Source organism: Leishmania martiniquensis, chromosome 6 (assembly GCF_017916325.1).
Source record: "Leishmania martiniquensis isolate LSCM1 chromosome 6, whole genome shotgun sequence".
Taxonomy (NCBI): domain Eukaryota; phylum Euglenozoa; class Kinetoplastea; order Trypanosomatida; family Trypanosomatidae; genus Leishmania; species Leishmania martiniquensis.
The window spans coordinates 298139-319725 of NC_090141.1; the positions used below are offsets into that span (position 1 = coordinate 298139).

General features: G+C 64.9%; 4 protein-coding genes across 4 annotated transcripts; all 4 read left to right on the forward strand.

Annotated features, from left to right (window-relative positions):
* Window positions 1–1743: 1743 nt before the first annotated feature.
* Window positions 1744–11388, forward strand: LSCM1_07989 (uncharacterized protein; the record flags this gene model as incomplete). The annotated part of the gene is made up of 1 exon (XM_067325336.1): window positions 1744–11388. One exon carries the CDS (start codon window positions 1744–1746, stop codon window positions 11386–11388), a length of 9645 nt encoding a protein of 3214 aa, XP_067181192.1.
* Window positions 11389–12209: 821 nt separating this feature from the next.
* LSCM1_07990 (uncharacterized protein) lies at window positions 12210–13397 on the forward strand (the record flags this gene model as incomplete). The annotated part of the gene is made up of 1 exon (XM_067325337.1): window positions 12210–13397. One exon carries the CDS (start codon window positions 12210–12212, stop codon window positions 13395–13397), a length of 1188 nt encoding a protein of 395 aa, XP_067181193.1.
* A 1587-nt stretch (window positions 13398–14984) lies between these two features.
* On the forward strand, window positions 14985–19214 carry LSCM1_07991 (uncharacterized protein; the record flags this gene model as incomplete). The annotated part of the gene is made up of 1 exon (XM_067325338.1): window positions 14985–19214. One exon carries the CDS (start codon window positions 14985–14987, stop codon window positions 19212–19214), a length of 4230 nt encoding a protein of 1409 aa, XP_067181194.1.
* Window positions 19215–20293: 1079 nt separating this feature from the next.
* LSCM1_07992 (uncharacterized protein) lies at window positions 20294–20986 on the forward strand (the record flags this gene model as incomplete). The annotated part of the gene is made up of 1 exon (XM_067325339.1): window positions 20294–20986. One exon carries the CDS (start codon window positions 20294–20296, stop codon window positions 20984–20986), a length of 693 nt encoding a protein of 230 aa, XP_067181195.1.
* Window positions 20987–21587: the final 601 nt, after the last annotated feature.

Below are 21587 nucleotides of genomic sequence, written 5' to 3' on the forward strand. Positions count from 1 at the left end.
CCCACGTCGGTGCGCGCATGACTGGTGCGCGGCGTCTCATGATGTAAGACCTGGATGCGCCCGCGCGTGGAAAGGGAAGGGCGAGTGGCATCCCTGAAACGTTGAGGGGTGGGTGGGTGGTCAAGCCTTGGGAGGGTGATTCAGTCATTTCCTCCCTCCCCTCCCTCGTCTTGGTGCATGTTTCCTCTGGACGTGTGCGTCGCTCTGAGGATGTGCCGTCGTGTCTCCTGGAGCCCCCCTGTCCCCCCGTCCCCCCTCTTCAGCATTGCCACCGCCGAGACACTTCTCAGTGCTTCTGTTGCCTTTTCGGTGTTGCTCTCTGACACTTTCCTCACTCCCTCGTCCCCCATCCCTCACACACACACATACACACACACACGTGCACACAGGTACACGCCCCTCTCCTCCCACCGACGGGCATCCAACGGGTGCAACTGGAAGAGCGCCGACAGCATTTACACCTGCACATTACTAGTACAGTGCGCGCAGAGAAAGCAGCTTGGAGAGGATCGCGCTGCGCAGCTCTGCCGAGGAGCAGGGCAGTGCCGGCGCACGTCCAAGCCTCCCTTCGCGTTCTCAGTCTGGCCGAGGGCGAGTGGTGACCAACCGCGACGAAGGCTCTTCACGCTGCCTGTAGTCACGCTATCCTCGTTGCCACGAAGTGTGTCTGCCTTTGTGCGAGGGAGTGGGTGGAGAAGGGGGTGCCCCGATATTATCCCCCTTATCCTGTCCCCTGCCCCCTTCAACTGCGCTCGTGACGTCTTCGCTGCCTATCCGTGCGCTGCAATAATTGTGAGCGCGAGTGTGTCGTGTCTTTGCCGTAGCGGGCTTGAAGCACCGCGAGGGTAACAGCGGAGGGGGAATCGGGGCAGGGACGGTGACGGCGCCATGCAACGAGCTGCTTCACATCGTGCACATGCCGCGCCCGCCTCAGGACCGATGTCCTGGCCGCTGCCTACACGTCAGACCTTCGGCGGCGCGCCATCGGCGGCGCAGCGCTCTGTAGGTGGTGGCGCTGGTGCAACTTCGCTAACGAAGGCGCTGCACAGGGCAAACGCTGTGGCGCAGGCGAGTTGTTGGGCGCTTTGCCGAAGTCGGGGCGGCACGTCGGTGTGGCCGCGGCTGGGCCTGCAGCGAACGGCTCGACGCCTGCAGTCCTCTCAGCTTCGCAGTGCCTCGTGCCTCACCACGCAGCAGTGCGCGCTGCACACAGCACCTTCGCCGCCCGCGCCAGCCGAGTCTGAACTGCACAGCGACAGCAACGGAGCCGCGCGTTTCTCTGCACCAATTTCCTCCGCTGCAGCAGCGACGACGGGCTCTACATCGAGGCGCGTGGCCCACCGCAATCGACGAGCGAAGCGCGCCGCAGCTGGCGGTGAGACTCTCGCAGCCAGCGACAAGCAACGAGGGGAGGGGGAGGCCGACCCGGGTAGGGATCATGTGGGTCACGCCAGCCGTTGCCACCCCTGCTGCACAGTCCCGCCCCGGCCCGCCAGCAGACCTGTGCCGGGGGCGCCCCAGGCAGCGCGGCAGCGCCACCGCTCCTCAGCTGCGGAACTTCCAAGCGTCTCGCCTGTCCTTCTTCCTGCGCCTCCGACCCGGGAGGATGCGACACCAGAGTCGATCGGCAGCTACCTCCTGACTCTACGCCGTGTAATCAGTGCCAACCGCGCCGGAGCGTATCCCCGTATCGTAGCCCGCCGGGCTGCCTTGTCGTTTATACGCCAGCTTTTACCGTCGCTCATGACGATGCCGCCAGTGCCGGAGGCTGATATGCTGACGGGGATGGTGGGAGCGACCGCGGCTCCCGCTGCTGCGACTCCGAGCACCACACCTGAGGATGACGCTGAGGCAGCGCAGCCACATGCGGAAGCGAAGACGACCAGTAACACTGCGGACGCGACGCTCACGGGCTGCCGCGTGGGTGTGAACGCGCACCCCTCTTTCCCTTCTTGCGCCCCGCCGCCAGCACCTCATGCAGACGCGCTCGAGGCGTTTCCTGTCGGAGCCCGCGCGCCGTGGCGATCCACGGAGTGGGGCAGCGGGTCTGTGCCGTGGACAGAGACACTTGCGGAAGCAATACTGCTGACCTGCAACAAGCTTGGACTCGAGCTGCGTACGCTGTGGGTCGCACGGGCCGCGCTGCTCTACCTTGTGTCCGGCGAGGGGGAGGAATGCGCAGATGCCCTGCAGCAACGGCCCGCCACGCTCAGCGCCATCCCAAGCAGCCTGACGCGCATGCCCGCGAGTGCACTCCAGGACAAGGCGCAGCTGGCGCTCGCGCTTATGCAGACGTTGGACCGAAACCGTCGTCAGAGCCGCCTGACGCGTGAGCTTCTGCAGCCGGCGGCAATGCGACTCGCCCTGCGCTTGCACGCAAAGCTAAGTGGCGCGGCGACTGCGGGCCGAATCGGTGGCCGTTGGGGTACGAATGCTGCGGCACCGCATTTCGAGGCGAGGAGAAGTGCTGCCAGCGCTGCCGGCGTGACTTCCGAGGGTAAGGCACCCACAGGCGCATTATTCGCTTCTAACGTCGCTGCCGCGCCCCGGCCCCAGACTGGGCGCACCTTTGTGAACCTCGAGCGCTACCTTGCAGAGAGACTGCTGCCGGCGCTTTATGCCGAGCTCGTGCACTACTGCCGCGCCGTAGAGCAGTGGCACGACAAGAGCTTTCAGGCAGTGCCCCCAACCCATGTGGAGGGGGTGGTGGCGGCTGCTGCACCAGCAGCAGCAACGGTAGCCGCTACACAGCTGCATCGACGCAAGCCACACTCGAGTGCATCGGACGGCCGCGCGTGCTTGCCAAACATATCGCGCTCGGGGGTCGAAACGTTTTCACTGCTCGCCGCTGTGCTGCACCGCGCGCTTGGCTTGCACAGCGTCGTGCGTCGCGGCGACGCGATCCGTTTCGATCTGAACGAGGGCGGCATTGATGCGTACGCGGCAGGGGTGCCGTGGAATCGCGAGATGACCAGCGACCCGGGCGCCGACTCGGGGCCCTCTGTTGGCACGCGGCCGCAGCGCGAGAGGCCACTAGGCCACCCGGCTGTACCGCTGCGCGCGTTCCGCATCACGATGGAGGCTGTTACCGCATGGCTGGAGGCGGCTGGCGGGCCCCAGACGGGAGCGCTGGAGTCGGGGCTCTCTCGTAGTGTGAGCAGGCCGCTGCCGACGGGCCACACTGTACGAGTCGCTTCCCCTCCGCCGTTCGTACCACCGCACACCTTGGCAGATGCCGGCGCTCCTTGCCTACGCACTGGCGGCAACTCGCCGCTGCCGCCGTCCTCGTCGGTGTCGGTGTCGAGGTTTGGCGACGCGGCAGCGTCCTCTCGTGGGCAACCGCCGCGTGCGTCCTCGACTACGGCGTCGTCTCCGACGACCGCGGGGGAGGGCCTCGGCGGCGCGGCGGCAGACAGCGGGCGGCCACACGCGACACGGACGGCGCCAGCGCCCACTGTGCCCTTTGGGAGCTTTAACGTCGACGCGCTTTTACCTATTCTCAGCCTCTGCGGCCACGACCGCTCGTTCCGCCTCTTCTTAACCACCGCAGCGGGCGAGACCAGCGCCGCGACGTCGCCCACCGGCAGCGTCATCCCCACAAGTGCGACGACAGCGGCGACGTCCAAAGCACGGGTTGAGGAGGACCTGTCGGCACTTGCTGCCGCCATCTCGAGGCTCCTGCTGCTGGGCATTTATTGGGCTCCACTTTGCCGGACCTACCAGCTGCCCGCAGTTCTTGGTATGCTTGCTCGAGTGGCAACAACGGAGCTGACGCACGCGGCCACAGCGACGAGTGCGCTCACAGCATCCGCCGAGGTAACGGCCAACCCGTACATCGCTGCGTCAACCCCTACCGCTACTTCGCCGAGCACAGAGGAGGCGAGTGAGGCGACCCTGACGGGGCTGGACGCGGAGGTGCTTCAGCGAGCCCGACATACGCTTCTGCCTCCATGTGACCATCTTGCGACGCCGTCGTCGCCGTTCGTGCAGCAGCTGCGCCGCCTCGTCTACTCGAGCGGGCGCTACATGGAAAGGGCAGTCTTTGCCACCTTCGTGCCTATCACCACAATGCTTGATCGAGTCCTATCCAAGTGGCCGATGCCCTATCCTGCCGCCACAGCTCTAGCCTCGGCGTGCTCCGTCAGCGGCCACACCAATGTAGGACGCTCTTCTGTCAGAGACGATGGCGGCGAGGGCGGCACCGTCTCCGACGTCCATGGACCACCTTCGGCACCCACCGCAAGCCCCCTTCAGGGCCATGACGCAACGGCGCGGACAGGCGGCTCGGCGTCGGCGACGGATGCGGCGGGTGCGTCGGTATCGCATGCGACGGGGCCGTCCGCCATCTTTCGCGCTCCGGTCGCTGCCGCAATGGGTACCGTAACCCTTTTCGCGGCGATCACAGACGAATTCTGGTCTCGAGAGCGCGGAAGAGCTCTTTGGAAGTCCGTTTCCAGGCGAGCGAAGCGGAACCCCAGCGATGCGTCTAGCGCGGCTCGCACACGTGCGCCCCATTCGAACTTCTTATGGCTTTACTCAAGCTGCCCCACGCATACCGTGATCCGAGTGACCGTGCCGAATCGGTACGGCGACGGTGCGGCGTCATCGCATCTGCAAGAAGGGCTGCCTGCGCCCTTTTACGTGCTGCGTCAACTCGGACTCAGTAGCGCGTCCGCCGAACACGCGAGCACACCTGAGGAGCTGCTGCGCGCGTACCACGCGAGCGAGCGGATGACGTCATACATGGCGGTGCGGAATGGCGTCGGCTGCGCGACGGCGATGCGTCCGTACCTCTGCGAGTATTTGAGGAGCGACTACATGTGGCGCTCCATCTCTAGCGACGCCCTCGCGCCGCTGGTGACGGCCCTGATGGAGTTGGAGCTGGCAAGCGTGTCCTTGCCAGAGCTGCTGTGGCTGAGCGGTTCCCTGATGGGCAGCAGTGGCGCAAAGCGTGGCCGCACCTCCAACTCGAGCCTGCAGAGGCGGGCTAGTGGGTGCTTGTCGCTGCATACGATGCTGAGCTTGATGGCTCGCATCGAGCCCCACGAGCTGCGACTACTGACGGCCGATGGTGAGGATGCTCATTGGCTGTGCGCGGCAACGAGCCCTTGCGGGCTGCAAGAACTGCCGGAGGCGGGCTCCTCCGGCAGCGATGACAAGTCCCTGCTTCTCCGCTTTACGCTGCGCCGGATCGGTGCAGACGGTTGCGTCCTGGATCCGCCGCTGGCGTTGGCAACGACGCCACGCACACCGCATCCGCCCGTGGGTGGGCGAAGCAGTGACTCCTCCTCGCTCACTTTCCATTCCGCCCCCGTCCAAGACGCGGGCAGGGCTCGAACAAAAAAATGCTTCGCCGGCGAACCGACGTGCTATGCCTGCAGGTCAGTGGCGGACGTTGTTTGGGACTCTGCCTGCTCGCAATCATCCGATGAGGGCGCGCGGCTACCGCTGGCGGCCTTTGCGCCACTACTTCGATCCATGATGCTGCTGGCGGAGGCGGAGCGTCCAATAGATGACGCCGCACTGCATGCAGCCGCGGATTGCCACGGCGATGACAGCTCGCGTGGCAGTAGCATGTGCTACTACACAGGTGCAGGACCCCTGGACGCACGCCATGTAGATAGCATCTTGCGCATGGCCTACCGACTACTCTTCGGCTCCGGCGCAGAGGTCTCCGCTGCCGCTGCCCCAGCCGCGGCGGTACCACTGGAAGCTCTCGTGACGCTGTACCTCAGCCTGCAACGCGCTGCGAAGGAGCAGACCGCTTCACTGCACAAGAGCGTGCATGGTGCCCAAGTGGCGCCATGGAAGCCGACGGAGACCGTTCCCGTTGCAGACGACGGAGCGTGCGAGCGTGGGAGTGAGATGAGGTCGTCGGCCCCACAGACTCTGCTGCTATCCCTCAACTGCTGCTTGGCGCACTGCGAAGTCGCTCTGCGGCAACGGCTGATGGCGATCGCGCCTGGCACGGCCAGTAGCAGCACGGGCGAAGCCTTATCCACGGCGCCTGAAAGCATCGCAACAGACTTGCGCGTATTGCTGCCGCTGGCGGTGCTGGCGGAGGGGCTCCTGCCGTGCCCGGCAAATGTGGATGCGCCGGCGACGGGCGCAGCGGGCTTGTCCGTTGATGAGCTCATCCATCGCGAACTGTTTTGCGAGTTGAGAGCGGCGCTGCGTGAGGCATCACTGCATCGGATAGCTGGAGAGGTGTCACGGTTGCTGTGGTGGGTCACGCGCCGTGCGCACGCGGAAGTGAAAGAGGCGGGCACCGCGGCTTTGCCGCCCCTGACCTCGTGGGTGGAGACACTCCTGCTCCGGGCGATCGGCGAAAAGCGGCGGTCGGACACCGGCTGGCGCACCTTCGAGCTTTTCGAGTGGGCGTTGCTGCCGTTGTACACGAAGCTGGAAGCGCGTCAGGCAGGCGCCGACACCACTGCCGAGACGGCTGAGAGGGCGGCGGCTACGCCACTGCGGCACGATTCGGCATTGGAGCGACTATTCGATGACTTCACGCTCCTAGAAGACACGTACATGCGGCACTCTGCCATGGCTCCAGCAGGGGCGCTTCCGCAGCAGACCTCATCTATGCAAGGACTCGCCACCAAATCGCCGTCGGGGGCCGAAACGGGCAGTGCGGGGGTCAACAGCGATGCCCGCGCGGCGGCGCCAGCCGCCAGTGACCTATCTGCGGTACCGCACACGGCGATGCTCGAGGCCGCCCTTCACGCCCTGCCAACTCAATGCGACTCGTTCCACACTTTCCTGCACGTCATCCGGCAGTTATTTCTGTCGCACCCGGCTCTGCTGTCCACCGCTCCCGACGCTGCGCTCTATTATGAGTTGCGCACCGCCCGTATCGCAGCCACCGGCGAGAAACGCACCGCTCCAACGGATGCGGGCGATCCGGTGGTGTGGGGCGTTGATGGGACGTTAGCAGGACGGCAGGCATGGGCGACGCTGCCGGTGCAGCGAGCGGAGCTGCCACAGGACCTTCGGCAGCGCTACGTGGACACTCTGTTTCGCTTATTCAAGCGACTTGTGCACGACTACAGCTGCACTGCGGAGGAGCTGGTGGAGCTGCTCCACTTGCTTTGGCTGGCTGACCCACATGCCTCTCGTGTGGCCTTCTCAGAGGCGTCGTCGCCCATGACATTGAGGTCCCAGTGGCCGAGCCTCTTCTCCTGCTGCCGCGGCTTTGTGAAGAATTCGCTGAACGAGTTGGACACTGCCGATGCAGTGGACAGCGGTGATGGCAACGGCGCCGCGGCATCATGGTCGCGGCACCGAAGCATGCCGGATGTGCTTCAAATTCTGTACCGTACCGCACGCTACGGCATCGGCAAGAGCTTTTTGCTTAAGCCGCTGGATATGCAGTGGGCGTCTGTGAACGCGGCGGTGCTGCACCCACGATCCGTGGTGCTATTCCTGCATTGCCTTGGCATCGTAAGAGAGCTGGAAGGCCAACGCCGGCCACACGCCTCCGCGCCGCATCCATTGTCGGTGCCGCGGCTGGCGCGCCGGCAGCAGGGGCAGCCGCAGGGACTGCGCTCGCGAAGCCCATCCCACAAGGAAGCCCTCGAGTTGTTCCAGCCCTTCCTGATCTACGCCTCCATCACCGGAGAGGTGATTGCTGACGTGCCGAGGATGCATTATATACCGTGGATGCTGGAGGCTTTGGGCGAGACGGATCCGCCCCTCGTTCTGGCCCTCATACATGCCGCTTTTTCGGGTGCCCTGTGGCACGGGGTGGCCGGCGAGGGTGGCGGTGGTGGTGAGGGCCGCAGCCGCTCGCGTCATCGACTCCTCTCAGGGAATGCGCTGCTCTACGCGAAAATGATGACGGGTGGGCCGGCGGCCTCCGCTGCGACGGGGTTGGGCGACGGCGGCCGCTTTCAGTGGAGTGGCGCGTTGGCTGTTGGGGGCAGATTGCCCTCGCATCAGCTTTCAGAGAGCATTTCGGCGACGATGGCGGCGCTGCTAATGGTAGCGAGCAGCGATCAGGCGTCATCGAAGGCGTGGGGCTGGGGCGGAAAGGCTGGAGGCCCCGAGGCTACCGATTCGGCCATGATCGCACAGGCAGCGACGCAGAAAAGACCGTCGGCGAGCATCGGCAAAGCACACCTGCGTACACTCGTCTTCCTTCGAAACGCGCTTTTTCAGCAGCTCTGGACCGCCCGTGCGCGACAACCGCTTCAGTGGGTGCCCGCGCACACCATCGCGCAGGTAATGCAGCTCGCGGTAGTGCAGAGCAGTCCGCGGCTGCTGAAGCTTCTCGAGTGGCTCGTGTTGAGCCTCCTTCTGCCGCCTGTGATGCCCACTTCCAGGCCTGCCGCGGCGAACAGGCCGCCTCGCCGCCCAAGCGGAGTCTGTGCTGCGTCTTTGGTGCCTTTCTCAGCGTCCTCCGCCTTGCCTTCCTCCGCGAACCGCGGCGGCGGCAGCGCGGGTGAGAAAGAGTCCGACGTCGACATGACGGCGGGGGACGCTGCCGCTAACACACGCTTAGAGGTCACGCGCGATGGTGCACTGCTGCTGCGCCTGCTGCCGATGTCACTTTGGCGCTCGCTGCTTCAGCGTGGCGTCTCCTGGCCGAGGTACCGCGGGTATTCGCTTCAGCTGCTCTTCCGGGGCCAGCGGTCGCTGGCGGTGACGGGAGCCGAGAGCGACACGGCGGGCGCGTCACGTGCCGCCTCCATACAGAGGGCGAATAGGCGCCGCGAATCGTTGGCTTCTGTTTTGCTTTCACTCAACTCTGAGTCCGTGACGTATCTCATTGCGGAGGCGATGGGGCCGATGGTGTTGTTGGCCGTGACGACAGAGCTGCTGCGCGCGTTGGCGCGGCAGCGTGCCTGCTCGGGTGACGGCCCTCGCACCGCACGCAGGAATGCAGAGGACGTGGCACAAACCGAAGCCGCCACGACGGGGGCGGCCGCGCGCGCCGACGATCGCCAGCCCGCGACAGCTGAGCAAACGCCCGCGGGCACTGCGGTGCCTAATGGCGCACGCAACGACACCCCTCCGCCGGAGTCACTGACGTCTTTTGGGGTGGTGCGCTCTCATGCTTCCGCTGGCTCTGTGCTGACCGAGGAGGCGCTGCAGCCGCTGTTGAAGGCGGCGTGCGATGTAATCGATCAACTGGCGAGTACACGGCACACAGACTTTGTGGCGGTGCTTGAGCGGGAGGCAGCGTGGCAGCGGCGCGTGGCGGAGGCCTCCACGTATCGCGGTCCGGCCGCGGGCGAGATGCCCTTCGGAGTCGACGCCGAGGCCGCTGTCGACGCAGCGGCGGCGGCGAAAGCGGCGCCAGGGGCTACCAGGAGTGGCGCACCGGAAGCTATAGTGCCAGTGCTCGATTTAGGAGAGGACGGCGTGGCGGAGATGAGTAGCATCGGCAATGACGATGAGGAGCAAGATGTGCCTTCGCTTGGCGCTACTGCTGCAACCGCGGCGCCTGGCGGCGCGACCGTCAGTGGGGGCGGCGGAAGAAGCGCCGCCGAGGGCAGTGCGATGACGACGGGCCTTTCCATGCCGGCCACCGCAGCAGACGCCGCCGCCGGTGAAAGGGTGGACAACTCAGACACAGTGTCAGAGGGGCCGCTCGTGCTTGACTGGAGGCCCATCTCCGAGTTCGTGCAGGTAGTGCGTCAGGTGGATCCGGGCATCTCGCAGCGACAGGTGCGACTGGAGTCGTGGGTGCCGCTCGCGGAGGCAGCCGAAGCGAATGAGAGGGACAACGCACGTGACGTTCTGCACAACGCCCTTGGCGCCATCATGCAGCATGTCCGTAGGTATTGGCAGACGTCGGAGCAAGCGCATCGCATGCGACCGCTGATGGTGATGAACTTGCGCGACGCCTTGCACCTCTACGCTTTTGATGCGCAACACGTCTGCGATGCGGCGGACGGCGCCGACAGCGGGCAGGTACGGATCTCGCCGTACGAGGACGATGCAGCCGGCCTGGCAAGTGGCGCGACTCTCTCTCCAGCCAGTGACAGCACTCCGGGCCCTGCCCTGGGCGTGGAACAAGCTCGCTGGCTCGAGTCTGGGGCTGGCAATAGGGTCTTTGTTGATGGCGGCGGCCATGCCGCTGCGCCCTTGAGCAGTAGCGCCACGACGGTAGTGCTGGGGCTGGCGCGCCCCTCTCCCTCCCTCTCCATCTCGTCGATTCGTGCAGCCACTGCAGCCGTTGGGGCGACGAAGGCCGGCGTGCACTTGCGTCGGCGGATCGCACTACTCCGTCGCGCCGGTGTCCTGGCCTCGGCGCAGGAGATGGCACAGCGTTGTCGCGCGTACGGGCTGAGCGCCGCCACGCGGTGTGCCGACGCGCCGGCGTGGCAGCGCACGCGCGCGGCAGATTTTTGGCGCCGCAAGTCGCAGCGCCTGCAACTGGAGGTACTCGAGTGTGTCTTCGGCGGCGCCGACCCCACGGGGGCTGCACTCGCGTGCTCACACGTGGCAGAAAAAGAGGGCGCCAAAAACGAAGACGCGGCGGCGGTGGCGGCGGAGCAGCCCGTGCGGGGTGCTTGCATGCCGAGCCTGGAGCGTCGTGTTCGTCGGCGGCTCCAACTTCTCCGCTGCCATGACCTTGCACAGCTGCTGCTGCTGCTGCTCGCAGCGTCGGCGACACCGGCATCGCCGCGTGCCAAGGAGGAAGCTGATGACACCATGGGCACGCTGCACTCGCTTCGACAGCTGCAGATGCGCGTGGTGATGGAGACGATGGCGGAGCTGCTGCCGAGCGCCTCCACCGGCGAGCTGATGCAGGTAGTGCTCGCACTTCTCAAGCTCTCCATCCCTGCAGCATCACCTTCTGCCTCCAGCACCGACCCAACTGCGTCTCAGGCTCTTCACTACGCGCGGCACGAGGCGCGGCGCCTGCTGGCGAACGTGGCGGTGCTCGTCGCCAACGACGCGGAGCGCTTCAGTTTTCGCGAGCTACTCTGGCTCATCACGCGCCTACACACTCCGTGCATCCGGTCGGCGCCAGCGGCGACGGTGGCACCTGACCCATCGTCAGCTCAGCAGGTTCGAGGCGAGACGATCGTGCGGCCTGCGCAAAGCACGCCGCTGGGAGACCAGCCTCTCGATGTGTCGATGTCGCATGTGTCGGCTGCCGCTGCCCGCGCCATCCGCATCAGCATTGAGGGCACCAACAGCCTCGAAGACGATGAGAAAGGCAAGGACGCTGATGCGGAGGATGACGATGGCGATGGCACTGGCGGGCGTTGTGACGGCGCAGCTCCTCTGGATGCCGACGTGCCCGTCGGTCTGCAGCCGGCGTCGCCGGTGACTGTGGCCCAGTGGAGAAGCGCTGTCGCCGCGGCAGAGCTGCTGCAAGGGATGCAGCAGATGCGAAGCTTGCTGCGACTCGTGGAGCTCTCCGCGGTGTGAGCGAGCGCTTCTAAATTTGTTGTGGAAAAAGTCTGTCGGCGTTGTTGTTGGTACGGTGGGCGTCGCACAGTCGCGTGGCTCTCATAACAGTCGAACACTTCAGAAGCGCGTGAAGAGGAGCGGCTGCGCACATCAGCGGCAATCCGCCACGGTGACGCGCCAAAGCGGGAGAGAGCACGGGATCATGAAAGGCGCTCCGAACAGTCTATGGGCGAGTGTGGAGCGCTGCTGGGTGTGGTCATAGGCTGCGCGTGCGTGCAGACGCGCCAGTAAATTCTGTTTCCCTTTTTTTCCCTTAGGGTTATGGGAAGGGAGGGAGGCACTGATACGGCTTCGACTGCGGCGGCGGTGGCGGCGGGAGCTGGTAGCCACTGAGAGCCCCCTCTGACGAAAGGTGTCTGCTGCCAGTGGGATTACTTCGACGATACGCCAACTGTGAGCTGCGCTAAACGAAGGATGCGCATGTGCGCCTGAACGCATGAGCGTCGTGGTGGATGCATCAGCAACCAAAGGCAGTGCGGTGCTTTCACAGCGACCGCAGCAGTCGCCAGCTCTCTCTTAGTACCCGTCAGCGCTGTCTCGTCCTCTCCCTCTGCCTTGACCTTGACGCGCTCTCAAGACGCCGCCCCCCTCCCATTTGCCACCGTCAGACTCTGTCGGGCGCCCTTCACTATACACCTTTCTCCCCTTCTCTTCCTCTCCGTGTGCGTGTGTGCGTGCGCGTGCGTGCGTCAAGCCGGGTGCTGAAACGTTTGTACCCCCCACTCCCCTCCCCTCCCACTTCTCTTCTCACACTAATCTCCTCCCCCTTTCGCCGCGCGATGAAGCGCTCTCTGCTCACCCTCGAGCGGCTGCAGCTGCAGTTAGCGAGCGACTCGGCTGCCACCAGAGACGTTCGTAGCAGCAGCACCACCACCACTGCAGAGGGGCGCCGCGCTGCCGAAGCGGCGAAGGAGCAGCGCCTGGCTAAGCTGACCCCATACAAGCAGGCAGAGTACCGCTGCGTCGAATGCGTTGCAGACCTGCGGCGAGCGCTGCGCGATGTCGAGGAGCTGGAGATGGCGCTGGGACGTGGTAACCGTAGCTGCATCGGCTTCTCCAGGGAGGATGAGGAGGCGGGAGAGGCCTTCGACGCGGGCGAAGACGAGCACGCGAAGTTGCTCAGCCGCCGCGCAGAGTGCCAAGGGCCATCGCGGCCCACTGACACCGCTCTCCTAGAACATGAGCTTGCTCGTAGCCGGCAGCTGGCAAGGCGTGCGCATCACCGCCTCCAGCATCTTCAGCGCGAAGCTGCGCGACTTGCCGCTGCCGCCTCTGCCACGGCTCCCTCAGTGACATCTGCCGCTGCTGTCGCCGATGGAGGCGACGTCTCGGCTCCGCCCGCGGCAACGGAGATGCGTGATTGGCAGCGGGCACTGCAGCACGTCGAGCGGGCGAAGCAGTGGTACCGTCACGTGTTCGACATACACGTGGTCTCCTCCGCAGACGATCCAATGCTGCAGCTGAATAGGCCCGCGCAGTCGCGGCAGTCTGCCGGCAGCATGACGCACTTCGGCAGAGTCTCAAACGTCGCCCCGCCATCTGCGACCAGTGCCTTGGCGCTCTCTTCGTCTTCTGAGTATCGGCGGAGCTGTGAGCGTGCCGCGGCGTCGGCAGGGTCGCCACCGCTGCTGCTACAGAGCGCTCGCGACGATGCAGTCTTTCAGGAGTTCTTTTCCTCGGTGCAAGAAGGCGACGCGCTCATCGACGCGGCGATCGATCGCCTCACTGACGGCGTTGGCAGACTTCTGGACACCGCGCGTGGCATGCAGGACGAGCTGGCGGTGCAGGATACACTGCTCGAGCAGACAGGCGCACGCGCGGAGGCGAACGAGGCGCAGCTTCTGCAATTGAACCGCCGCCTCTACCGCGCCATGCGTGAGATGGAGGACTCATCGATCTGCATGTACGTCGTGTGTCTGCTCGTGCTGTTACTCGTGGTGGGGCTGCTGCTGCGCGTAGCGATGTGAGGCGCCGCCCGCCCCGCCCGCCCCGCCCGCCCCGCCCGCTTTCATCGCTCGCTCCTCTCTCTCTCTGCTTGGCGAGTCGCGTGACTGCCGCCACCCTTCCAGCTCTGCAGAGCACCTCCCTAGACGCCCCATCCTACACATGAACGTGCACCGCAACGCATACCGGCCCGCTCCCAAGCCCATTCTCCCCCCCAACACACACACACACACGGACAGCCGTCTTTCAAGGCCCTCATGTGCCTCCGAAACGTAGGTAGGGGCACATGCGCGGAGCTCGCGGCATGGCAACGCGAACATCAACTGGGGGACGATGGTCGACACACACGTAATGGCAAAGGCGAGCTGCGAAGCATTGCAGAGGTTTCCACCCGCCTACTGCTATCGGCCCTTCAGTCGTCTCTTCATCGCACCCGCCCTCTTACCTCCCGCCTTGGGGAGGCATCCGAGATGCTCTTCATATGGGTCGGACAGACGTCAAGCGGCGCTCGCGCCATTTTTCCTGCGAAGTGTTCTCACGCGTATGCCCCCCCTCATATATATATATATGTGTATATGCTGTGGTGGGACGGTGCCCTAAGGAGACAGCAGTGACGACGCGCCCCCTTCCCCTCCCTTTTTTTTCCACTTGCGCTGATGCCTCTGTCCGTGGCTTCGGAGGAAGGCCTGCCCCTCCATCCGCTCCCCTTCGTGGCGCCCCCAGCTCGCGAGGCGTGAGGCTGGAGGGGCAGCCGGCGCCACGTCCCTCGTCCGCTGCACCACTGGCGCGGTCTCTTCCTGTCGCTGATGGCTCCGGTGTAGCGCGCTCTCCGCCCCTCTTCAACGTGTGCCTCTCTGTCTCCCTTTCTCTTTGCCTCCCCGTCTTTCTGTCGCTGTCGCCCTCTCACTTTGACACACACACGCACGCACGCACATGCCGGGGAAGGGCGGGTGCGACGTTCGTCTGCCGCCGCTATTACGGATACTCACTCGCTTTCTAGAAAACACACACACACCCAAACACACAGGCAGACGGACAGACAGAGAGTCGTGCAACACACCTGCACGCAAGCGTACGCATCAGTTGCTCCTCTACGTACGCACATTTCACGCCGCACCACTGACACCCGCCGCCCCCCTCTCTGACAGCCTATCCTCTGCTATTTCCTTCCTCTGCACGTCACTCACGCATCTTCCGCTCGCTGAACGTCTCTCGTCCGGCTTTCAAGACGTCTCTTCTCGGCTTTGTTGCGCTCCTCTCATCATCTATCACTGTCTGCGGCGGCGTGCGTCGGCTGCACGCGCTTGGGGTGTGGAGTGGGGACACTTCTTCACGCAGCGTCCGCTGCCGCCGGCGCATCTCTGTGTGCGGCGCTGCTTCGCTCCCTCCCTTTCCCAGACGGTCTTCTCTTTGTTAACTATTCCATTTTACTCTTCGTCTGCGCACTCACGTGACCCTTTTTTTTTTTGCGCCAGCGCCTGCGCCGGTCTCCCGATCTCGCGTCCCGGAGCGCGTTGTGTCCGTGCCCGCATTGAGGCTTCGCCACCGCCTCCCTTCCCTTTCCTGCTTCCCCCTTCCTCCTTCCCCCTACTCCTCCCGCATTGCCCAGAATGATTTCGACCCTCGGTGGGCTCTTCAACCTGAACCACTTCGATCAGTCAAGCTGCGCGAACGATGTCATCGTCATCCGCCACAAGGACGGCTCGCTGCGCAGCACGCCGTTTAACGTGCGCTTCGGGCGGGCACAGATGTGGAGCTACGTCGGCCGCATCGTACAGGTGGAGGTGAACGGCGAACTGACGACGGCCGTCATGAAAATCGGTAAGGGCGGCGAGGCCTACTGGCTGCAGCCGACCTACGGCGCCTTTGGCGACGCCGGCCACGGCGCGGCGACTCCCAAGCAATCGGCGAAGGTGGAAGGTGGCATGCCGCTCGCCGCCGCTGCCGTGGCCGGCGTGTTGGGCCCAGGCCACGCTGTAAAGGTCGACGGCGAGGAGCTGGACTCCGTGGGCTCGCTCCACGGCGCCGTCGAAGAAGGCGAGACGTTGGCGATGGACGCGGCAGTGCTGCAGCACCTCCCCATTCGTCTCGAGTCCCCTCCGGAGCTGCCACCCCCGTCAGCAGCGGATGGCGACGACTGGGGAAAGCACGCGAGGGCAGCCGCTCCGCGAGCGTCATCGCCATTGTTGGAGCTGCCACGCAGCCTGCAGGGCTTCGCTGAGGGGGAAAGCGCCAGTCCGTACTTAATCGATTGCGGTCACCAACGGCAGCCCGGCGGCTCACACCTCCGCTTCCACGACGCTGCTCCCAACCTGCCTCTTCTCCACACAGCCCAGGACGGGCATCTCACCATCGAGCCGCGTGCAATCCACTCGGCCGGCGACGCACAAGAGGCGCGACTCGCTCTTCGCGCCATGGCGGCAGCGGAGAAGTCGCGGAAGCGACTGTCGAAGATGAGCTTTGGCGGCGACCCATACCTGCGGATGACTGCACAGGAGGAAGGGCACTTGGATGACGACGATGCAGACGGAGCAAGCAATGCTGCGCCGCTGGGCAAGGAGGACGCTGCCGGTGATGGTAGGGACCACCTCGCTGAGAATGGTCCCGAGGTACTCGCGGCTGAGATCGTGGTGGACTCTGCCGATGTGACGCTGCCATCAAATGAGGCAGCTGTGAGGGTGGCCGACGACGGCCAAGTTGTTGCAGAAGGTCCCGCTGAGCAGGGAAGAGTGTCGTCGGCGAGCCTGGCCCCGGCGCCATTGTCACCGCCGCCACCGACTGAAGCAGCAGCGGCAGCAGCTTCATCGGCCACCTCCGTGACGGGCAGCACGGACAGCTACAAGGTGGCGGACGAGGATGCCTATTTTCTGGGCCCCATCGGCGCCGACTACGCTGACTACATCGCTCTCTACGGAGAGGAGGAGGCGGCGTTACTAAAGGGCGCGTCCTTTGTCAGCAGCGTCACTAGCGGCGTGTCGCTTCCTGACCTTGCCATGCAGCCGGGCACCACCGCTGGTGACTCGGCTGCCGCGCTCTGCAGATCCGTGAGCACCAGCGAGGGCGACATATGCCCTGCAGCGGAGGGCAATCGTGCGAGCGGCACCAGTGCGTCACTCCTGCAGGCGTCACAGAGCACCGGCACAGCAAGCTCCTCCATCCCGCCGCCGCGTTTGCCGTCGCCGACTCCGCAAGCGACCGGAGAGAGCCTGGGTAGCGGCAGCGCCAGAGAAGCCGGCAAGGCCGCTGCGGCCCACGGGAGCACCGGCGTCTCCTTCACCACCGCCAAGAGCGCGGCCGTGTCTTCCGCTGGCTTAAGCGCCTCGGAGGAGGTCGTGGATGCCGAGGGGCGGCCGGTGAAAGTGGTGCCAGGCGTGGGGGGCTCCGGTGGCGGCCCGTACTTCACGCGCACCCTCATCCCGGTGGAGGCAGATTTGTGGAAGCTGCACCTGCGGGAGGGCTGCAACACTGTCCGCTATCTCGCCCGGAAGGACAAGGGCGACATCGTCTCCATCTCGTGCAACATATTCCTCTGGAACTGGACGGACCGCCTCGTGGTGAGTGACGTGGACGGCACCATCACGAAGAGCGACTTACTCGGCCACTTCTACGCCATGCTGGGCAAAGGCGCGGACTGGACGCACCCGGGCATCTGCAACCTCTACTCTAAGATCGAGCGCAACGGGTATCGCATGGTGTACTTGACAGCCCGCAGCTTATCGCAGATCAACCAAACGAAGTCGTACCTCTTCACACTGCAGCAGGATGGGGTGCGGTTGCCGATGGGCCCGGTGCTGACGGCGCCTCAGCGTTTCTTCACGGCCCTCACGCGAGAGGTGTCGAAGCAGTCCCACGTCTTCAAAATTGCCTGTCTCGCGGGCGTCCGCGCGGCGTTTCCGCCGAGCACAAAGCCGTTCTTCGCCGGCTTCGGCAACCGCTACAACGACGTCATCAGCTACGACGCGGCAGGAATCCCAACGCACAAGATCTTCATCATCGACCCCTCGAGCGTGCTGCACGTGTGCCTGGTGCGGCAGACGTACCGCGACCTCGGCCACCTGGTCGACGTTACGTTTCCGCCAGTGAAGCGGCACCCCGTTCTGCTGCGCGTGCCACGACGTCTGCAGCGAGTCCACAGCACAGGGGTGACGGCGTCACCGGCTAAGGCTGCTGCTGCTGCTGCTGGTGACGCTGACCGGCACGCGTACGCGCGCTGTCTGCTACACCGCTCTGCCTCCGCATCGTCGTCGTCGGCCGCGTCTTCGATCTCCTCTATGGCATCTTCGGTGTCCGATTTCTCGGAGCAGCGCGAGTGGGCGAGCGGCGGCTCCTCTGACTTGGGCGTGGGAAGCGCTGCAGCGGCATCGTCGCATGACGGCCGCCGCCTTGTGAAGCATCGTGGTCACGACGCCGCCTACCAGGCGTCTGAGCCGGAGACTCCCAAGGATGACGGCGCTCGCGTGAGTCGCCACGCATCCGCGGCGTTCAGCTTGGTGGACTCGGTGCGTGTTGACATCGTCGCCACAAAGCCACTGAGCAGCTCCGCTGCCAGCCCGGGAGAGTCGCGGGCGCTCGTCAAGGACGGCAGTCCCACGACCACAGCATTGGAGGCTGGGGTGCTCGCTCGATTGCCTGCGCCCTTATCTACAGTAGTGTCCTTCCCTGCCACAGCAAAAGGTCCTTTACCCACGGCCAAGAGATCAGGCGCCTCGCTGACAGCCACTGGCTCGCTTGCGGTGCAGCCGAGCACCAGCGCTACCAGCGTGCACAGCCTCAAGTACAGCTACGGCTCGCACCTAACCTTTTCGGAGTTGAAGGACGACGCTGACGACGCGCCCCACGAGGAGGACGAGACACCGGTGGACCCCGAGTTCTCTTCGTATGTGTACTGGCGCATGAACCCGCACGACCTCATCACCGTCCCCGCGACGACGGCGACGTCGTCTGCCGCCGCCGGTGCGACACGCGCTAACGCGAAAGGGGCTGAAAAGGGAAAGGCGGCAGCGGTCTCGAACGTCCCCCACACGCCGAAGGTCGCCAGAATCTCTGCGGCCGCGACGTATTCCGCTGAGCAGAATGACGGCGCTACGCTTACGGCCGCAACGGTAGCGTCGGCGTCAGGGCCTGCAGAGAAGGGGGCCGCTGCCAGCGACGCGGCGAGCGCGAGTGGGGCACCGCTGATAAGAGGCACCGCTTCGGCAGCCCCATTGCTGACTGCTGCGGCGACAAAACCCAGCGGCGCTGTCGAGGCCGTAGCGCGGAGGCCCGTCAGGGGCCGTTCGCGTTCCTCGCTCGCAGTGCCGGGCCGCGGCAACGCATCGCCGATGCGCGGGTCGGCGGACTCACTCGAAAGTAGGGACCTCGGCTGTGCCACGAGCGCGGCGGCGGTGGCGGGGCTCACCTCACCGGGTACCCGCGCGGAGGTACACGGGCCACCGCCGCGGACGCCTGAGAGGGTTGGCGAGACCCACACCGCCGAAATCAGCCCTTATGACGACTGGGAGGTTGTGGTGGAGGCGAGCGCGGACGCGGGGGGGCCGCCATTCCGAGACGCGCAGGTGCCCCAACCCACCAGTGGAGGCAGCGGCATTGGCGTCTTTTTTTCAGCTTTCACATTCGGACGCAGCCGCGCCATCGAATCGCCGCTATCGCCCACCTCGCAGAGGGCTGCGCAGTCGCGTGCGGACGTAAAGCAGCGCGCACTGTGGCACCCTGACGCGCGTGACTATTACGCGACGCAGCAACAGCAACAGCAGCCTTCCACCCAGCCGCCGCCCTCGCTCCCCGGCGCCGGCGCATCAGCGACGACAAAGGCCGGTACGCCGCACGTGCCACACAGGTGAGGCAGGGATAAGAGCCATGATGGGCTTCAAGGCCGAGGGACGCAGTTGTTGACTTTAGCACCCCTTCACCGACACCCCACTCTCTCCCACCGTTAGGCATTCTCCGCTGCAGGTTGGATGCGTATGTGCGCGCTATGCAGCGCCTTTACTGTAAAGAGGGGTTGCCTCCAGGCGCACACATGTGCACACTCCCCCCGTGTCTCTTGCCCTGCGAGTGCGATGGTGCCTGTGTTTCGTGCGAGGGGGATCATCTGGCCGGCCGCTGCTGTCGCACTCTCGAGGCGGCGCAGTGGCATGCGGCGAGCCCCTCCCCCCCTCTCGCCACGTTTTGCCCGTTCAATCACTATGGGGGGGGAGGCCTCGCGTAGTCTTTAGTCCACACACCCACCCATCATTCTCCCGTCGTTGACATTACGTCGTCCACGACATTAGCTTTTCTCCGCCCCGTCTCTCCGTCTATCTGACGCACGCGCGTCTTCTCACGTTCGTACGATTATACGCACGGGTTGGGGTCACCCCCTTTTCCCCTTGCATGGGCCCGCGTCTCGCCTCCTTCACGTCCGCAGCGGAAGTCATCGATGCGCTCAGGTGAGCGCAGAGTCGTTTGCTCTTAAGAGGACCCAACGGTGCCCTGTGTGGATACGCGGCGATGACGATGATGACTACGAGGGCGTATCATGCAGGCTCGTGATGAGGCTCATGCGCTGTTGAGCGTCTGCACGCGCCCTTCTATCGAATGTGCCCTCCCCCCTCCCCCTCCCCTTCATCACTCTTCCGCTCTGATGGGCTCTGACCCCTCCCCCCTCCCCCTCATGGGTGACTTGCCTCTCGCACGCTACATGCACGTGCACATGCGGGGCCGTCGCGCCTTAATCATCCCCCGCAGTGACTGGACGCCCTCTGCCCCCTTCGCCGCTCCGGTTGCGTCAGCCTTGTCTCCTCCGCACGCGTCTACAGGCTCACTTTTCGTCTAGGCGGCGCTGGCGAACGGCGGCCGAGCCGCGGTGCACACGTCCTTTGCTTTCCCTGCAGTAGTGCTTCCCCCGGCTCGACTTGGACGCGAGCCCCCCTTCCGCGCGATGGACGTGGACACCGAAGTGGAGCCGCTACTGCGGGAGATGTCGAAGCGGCTGGACGTGGTGCGCGCGCACCTCTTACCAGCACTGCGGCGGCTGGACGAGGACACACTCCTCTCGCACTACTCCGCTGATGAGCAGGCGCGGCTGTACCTGTCTGCTGCCTTTACTCTGACATTGTCTCTCTATTCGCTGGATAAAATTACCCATCGCCAGGTGGTCGTTGCCAGCGGTGGTGCTCCAGGGCTGACGGGAGCTGGAAGCCGTCGGGGCACGGCTTCAGCGGCCATGACAGCCTCGACGCTGTCCTCGCTCTCCTCTACGGACACGCAGCTTATCCTCAAGATTGAGCGCATTACGGAGTATATCAAGAAGTTGCAGGAGCTCGCATCATTGGAGAGGCAGAAGAGGAGCGCCGCCACCGCCGCTGGTGCGTCGACAGGCGCTGTCGCTACCACTCATCCTGGCGCTAAGCGTCCACGTGAGGAGGCCTCGGCCGACACCGCCGCAGCGGTGGCTGATCAGCCTGCGAAGAAGGCGCGGGACGAGAGCGGCGCGGTGGCTCCAGCGCGCGGAGATTACGAAGACCTCGGCGATGCACAGATGTTCAGCGTTGTTTCGCGGGTGGCGGGGGAGACAGGGACGCTGGTCAGCCGCTTGCTGAAGCAGACGATGTCGTCCTCCCCGTGCCAGTAGCGTGTAGGGGCGCGCACGCGCTGTGAAGCCGCCAGAATCCCTTTTGCGTCTTCGCAGTCCTCCTCCTCCTCTTTTTTTTCGCTCCGTCTAACTGCGCGGAGCGGCTCAGTTAGGAAAGTGTTTCTCTGCCTGTCTGTCTCTGTGTGTGGTGGGGGGGGGGGCGGGCGGGGCGGGCGACGACTTTAAGCGCATTTTTATTCAGCCACGCGTCCCCCTCTCTCTGCCGACCATCTGCCACTCTATTGCTCTCTTGTGGCACATCTTATGTCTGTTGCGTGGCAAAGACGTGAGCTATCTGTGGCGCGCCGTGCGCGGCGGGGTGATGAGGCCGCCACGCTCCTAATCAGACCGGAAAGGAGGGGGTGGGGGCGGGGCTCCCGATGGGGTGCGGCGTATGGAGACAGTGTGCAGATCGCGTAATCCTTAAGTCAGTGATACGGCCGAAAAGAGAGTCGTGGGCGATGGAGCGGCAACAGCAGAGAGAGAGGGGGGGGCAACCGTGCGATGGGGAGCGAGAGGCGGGCGCACAATCTCTGGGCGCTGACACACACGCCTAGATGCTGTACTGGGACGGCGCCTGCCCTTCCCTACCTCTCTCCCT